At 40.7% G+C, this 4,926-nt stretch overlaps 1 protein-coding gene across 1 annotated transcript in view; it reads right to left on the reverse strand.

Moving 5' to 3' along the window:
* The window catches only part of LOC109826879 (nucleobase-ascorbate transporter 12-like), a 7,553-nt gene extending 5,543 nt beyond the window's left edge, over positions 1–2,010 (reverse strand). Inside the window, 6 exon segments of the mRNA XM_020393895.1 lie at position 1; positions 4–31; positions 233–403; positions 496–593; positions 681–840; positions 1,897–2,010. The exon segment at position 1 is cut by the window's left edge and continues 39 nt beyond it. Of these exon segments, the coding sequence (XP_020249484.1) occupies position 1; positions 4–31; positions 233–403; positions 496–593; positions 681–840; positions 1,897–2,010 (572 nt within the window).

A 4,926-nucleotide genomic window follows, 5' to 3' on the forward strand; every position in this document is an offset into this window, starting at 1 on the left:
CCTGAAGCTCCTTCATTATGTGCTTGAAGTTCTGCAATCAAATACGTAATTGCTAAGCATAACAATAATCCTGTTGAAAAGGTAGATGCTAAAATAAAGGACACCGAGGAGCAAGTTGTTTGGTCCCACAGTTACTTTATTAGGAGTCCTACAAGTTCATTTGACACACTCTCAAAAAATTGATGGTCGCGTAATGGGAAGGGAAGTTAAGGCTAAAGAAGAAAATGCATACATTTCCACTCAATCCCAGGAACTCCGGAGAGTTAATTATTGCTAGCGCCGGAGCAAGATACACAAACGATGGCCCCTGTATCAGTGGAAGCCTCGTCCCAAAGAATGTGTGGAGCAATGTAGTCACCCCCGAGATGAAGAGAACAGTGGAAACCACTGCTGCAGTATCTTCCTGCATCAATCACACACAAAAAACACAAAAAAAAAATCCATAAATTCGCAGTTCAATGCCACATAAAACGGAGGGAAATCAAGAATCCCTACAGGAGCGCCGCCCATTGCCGGAACAATTACTAGAGGTATCAGTACCAAGGATCCCAAAATGGAGAGATAGTGCTGAACTCCATAGAACACAATGGGGACTGCACAAAAGACGAAACTTTTTTAAGTAAAAATGCAAACTTTACAGGCAGAAAACCCATTAAAAAAAAGAGAGAAAATTCTTTCACCAAGTCCAGGAGTATCTCTGAGCTCATAGTTAATGTGCGACTGCCTCGACCCAAAACCCTCGTCCCTCCTCCTGCACCGCGCAAATCTCCTCGCCTCCTCTTCGTGGGCCGCCGCGCCCGCGCCGGCCCCGGCGCCGGCCCATCGGAGGGGTTCCGCCTCCTAACTGGCTGCTCCGCCGCCGGCGCCTTGTTCTCCGGCGCCTCTCCATTCGCCCCCACCGCCGGCGGAGGAGGAACGGCAGCGACTGGGAGCGGCCGGACTCGAGATCCACTGGGGCTAGGTTTTGGGGCTTTGGGGAGAAGCAACCTGGCCCGAATTCAAGCTGGCATTGGACTCGCGGAAGACCCGGCCCTTGAACACGTCCTCTTGGCCCACGAGAGAGGAGCGGGGCGGCGAGGCGGGAGGAGCTTGATCGCCGGCCGGCGGGCGCACGGGCCGGGCCGCGGGCGCCTTGGAGGGTGGCTGATCTCGTGCCGGCCATTGTTCGCTGGCAACAGGGAGGCCATTTTAGGCAAATCCGCAGATCTAGGGTTAGGGTTTTGGAGGGGGGGGGGGGACGATGAAAAAGCGTAGTAGAGTGTGAATGAAAAGAAAATTGATGATGTATTGGGAATGAGAGCGCGTTGAGATGATGTGAGCTGTTTTTAAAGAGAGCGATTTTTTCCTTGTTTTTTTTTATTACTTTTTTTTTAAGTTTTTAGGAGCGCTTTCTGATTAGGACGGATAGGGATGGCTGACGTGGCAGTGTTAGGACGTAATACATAGAGAGAGGGAGGCTATAGTAAAGCACTGATATTTTATTTTTAAAACTCAAGTTAATTCAAAGTTTGTGGGTATACATAGAAAGGGGTTTTTGTCTTTTACCCCAAAGTTTTACTCTTAACTTATTTTTTAAAAACTCGTGAACTTATAAAACGTCTCTTAAACCCAAAAATACAAGGAGCGCTTATTTTTAAACCCAAGTCTTCATAATACGTATGAGTGCACATTATATACATATTAAAAACTCAACATCCCCATACTGCCCTCTTCTTCATTCTCTCTTCAACTCTCTGTTCCCTTCCAAACAAATTTTCACCATCCCATTAATCACCGATCTCCTCCTCTACTCCCCAACTTACCCCTTGAATCCCCTTCCTCCTCCTTCCTCCTCCTGATTGAGCTTTATGTTCTTTCTCCTAGCACTCCTCCACTTCCTCCACAAAAATACTTCACCTTGAAGCTTGTACGTGACAAGTCCACCAGCTTTCCCTCCACTCTTTGGCCAACAAACTCAAACACTCCAAACTCGTCCTCGACTATTGATTGCTCCGACCAACTCTCTCCCATCCTCTATCTTGACTTTAACCGTCAATGAGGTCCTCGCTTAAAGATCAGCTTCACCACATTTGCCTACAATCACAAGATTAATTTTATGTTGGATTGAATTAGACTTTGAATTTAAGGCTTGGAATGTGAAAATGTATAGACAAATTTTTTATATATCGTGTGCTTGATAAAATGCTTCAAAAAGATTTGTAGTTGATTTGTAATATTTAAAAGGATTATGTGTCACGCTCCGGGCCCACGGGCCCGTTGGCGCGTGCAATCCGTGGGACCTACCGAGTGTAACGTGCTATTTGACTCAAACCACTGCCAAAATCGACTAGCTGATGTTACACTTGAGTCTTTAGCTTCACTATATAAACCCTTTAAATTTTCTCATTCCCACCGATGTGGGACTAAGTTTGGTGGGACGTCACATTCACCCCACCTTACAAAGGCGACGTCCTCGTCACGGCATGACAATTAGCACATCCCAGTATCACCGCCAGGCGATGTGGACTCTAGAGGTGGCTCCCACCGCATCACACGGTATAGCACTTAGCCCCACATAGCACTTAGCTCCACACTTTCGGCTGGCAACTGCTCTGATATTATTTGTCACGCCCCGGGTCGTTGGCGCGTGCAAGCTATGGGACCCACCGAGTGTAACGTGCTATTTGACTCAAACCACTGTCAAAATCGACTAGCCGATGTTACACTTGAGTCTTTAGCTTCACTATATAAACCCTTTAAATTTTCTCATTCCCACCGATGTGTGACTAAGTTTGGTGGGACGTCACATCGGTGGGGTGAATGTGACGTCCCACCAAACTTAGTCCCATATCGGTGGGAATGAGAAAATTTAAAGGGTTTATATAGTGAAGCTAAAGACTCAAGTGTAACATCGGCTAGTCGATTTTGGCAGTGGTTTGAGTCAAATAGCACGTTACACTCGGTGGGTCTCACGGATTGCACGCACCAACGGGCTCGCGGGCCTGGGACGTGACATTATGTGTATTAAATAGAATTTATTTGATGCATATTACATATTTGACTAAATACTTTAATAAGTTTTTTGCTCGATTAGTATCATTCACAAAGATTATATAGCAAGTCGTCAATCGCCAATGGAGTTTATGAATGATATAGAACTCATAACGAGTTATATGTGTATGATCTGAAATAGATACACTAGAACACTAGAGGGGGGGTGAATAGTGTTCTCTTAAAATTATTGCAAAGTAGATAATAAATTGTAAAGAAAAATGGCAATCTCAGAAATTTGCAAACACAAACACAAGGATTTTATACTGGTTCCACCAAACCGGTGTACATCCAGTCCCCAAGCAAATCCCGCTTGAGAGTTTTCACTATGATTTTGAATAAACTTACAAAATCAAACGCAAACCTGACCAATTTGTAAGTCCCTGCAAATTGCAACACCAATTGACAAACTCCTTGCCAATTTGAATCCCAATCTCTAAGCCAAGAGATTAACCCTCTCACAACCGAGAGAAAACTTGTTGAAGAAGAACACAATGATCCTATAAGCCTTGAATGTGTAATGAAGTGCAGCAGTGGCTTAGGATTCTTTTAATCTCTGTAAAATTGCCTAATTGATTTGTTTTTGATGAAAGTATATAGGCAATTTCAGAAACTCTTCTTTTTCAGAAAATCAGAATGTTTTTCACTTGAAAAATTACACAAAGATCAAAGCTTATGGGTATGTATGCATGTTTTTTTTTTCTGAACAAGTAACATATATATAGCCCTTGAAAAAACAACTTTTTAAAGTTTAAAAACGTTTAAAAACGGCCAAAAACTGTCAGATATTCAAATTCTGAAAACTGAAAAACTGTCTCTTGTAGTCGACTACTGTAGTCATTAGTCGACTACACTGAGTTCAGACAGACTCTGTGTTTTCGGAAAATGTTCTCAGTAGTCGACTATAATGATCATTAGTCGACTATACTGTAATTTGACAGAAACTTGAAAACTGACATTTTCTTCAGTAGTCGACTATAATGTTAATTAGTCGACTATACTGTAAACAGACAGAAACTTGTATTTGAGTTATATACATGAGTAGTCGACTACTATCCTAATTAGTCGACTATTAAGATCAAATATTCAGAAATAATGAGTTTTTATAATTAAGTTTTAACTACTATTCTAATGGTTAACATAGGGGATTTCTATAGTTAACCAACACACTAAGCCTGTGTTAGTGTGTTCTAAAATTGTGTGTGTGTGCGTGTGTGTGTGATCAAGGCTTGTACAAATATTCTAAGTAAAGAAAAATTCAAATACATTATCTTTTGTTCTTTATTTTCTTCACTTCAAAATGCCTTGATATCCACTTGCACTTGTACATATTCTGATATTGAAATCTGCATATGAAAGTTAGTGCACACACAATATAAATTGTTATCATCAAAACATTATCATGGAGAAATGATATTCAACATTCTCCCCCTTTTTGATGATAACAAATAATTTTCGCATCAAATTCTCCCCCTTTTTGATGATAACAAATAATTTTCGCATCAAATTAAAGGTTTAAAACATGTAATACTTACTGCCCCTGCATATATGCAAAGTTTTTAACATTCATAATAAAAAATTTAACATTCATAATAAGAAATATAAAACATAATAAAAAATTTAACATTCATAATAAGAAATATAAAACTTAACTATTTCTCCCCCTTTGTTATCAACAAAAAGAGGAACCTAAACATAACATAATTTCTTCAACATGAGCTAATACTTCAAACAAATCATCCAGGTTATGAACATAGTCCATAACTTCACCCATCCATATTGGTAGGCAAAGACTTGCCATAAAGACCACAAGTTCCATAATGTTCATCACCATGATCTGTTTAAAATATATAGCAGTTATATTAACTAACCAAAATAGTAGCAAACTTAACACAT

This window comes from Asparagus officinalis, chromosome 10 (assembly GCF_001876935.1).
Source record: "Asparagus officinalis chromosome 10, Aspof.V1, whole genome shotgun sequence".
Lineage (NCBI taxonomy): Eukaryota > Viridiplantae > Streptophyta > Magnoliopsida > Asparagales > Asparagaceae > Asparagus > Asparagus officinalis.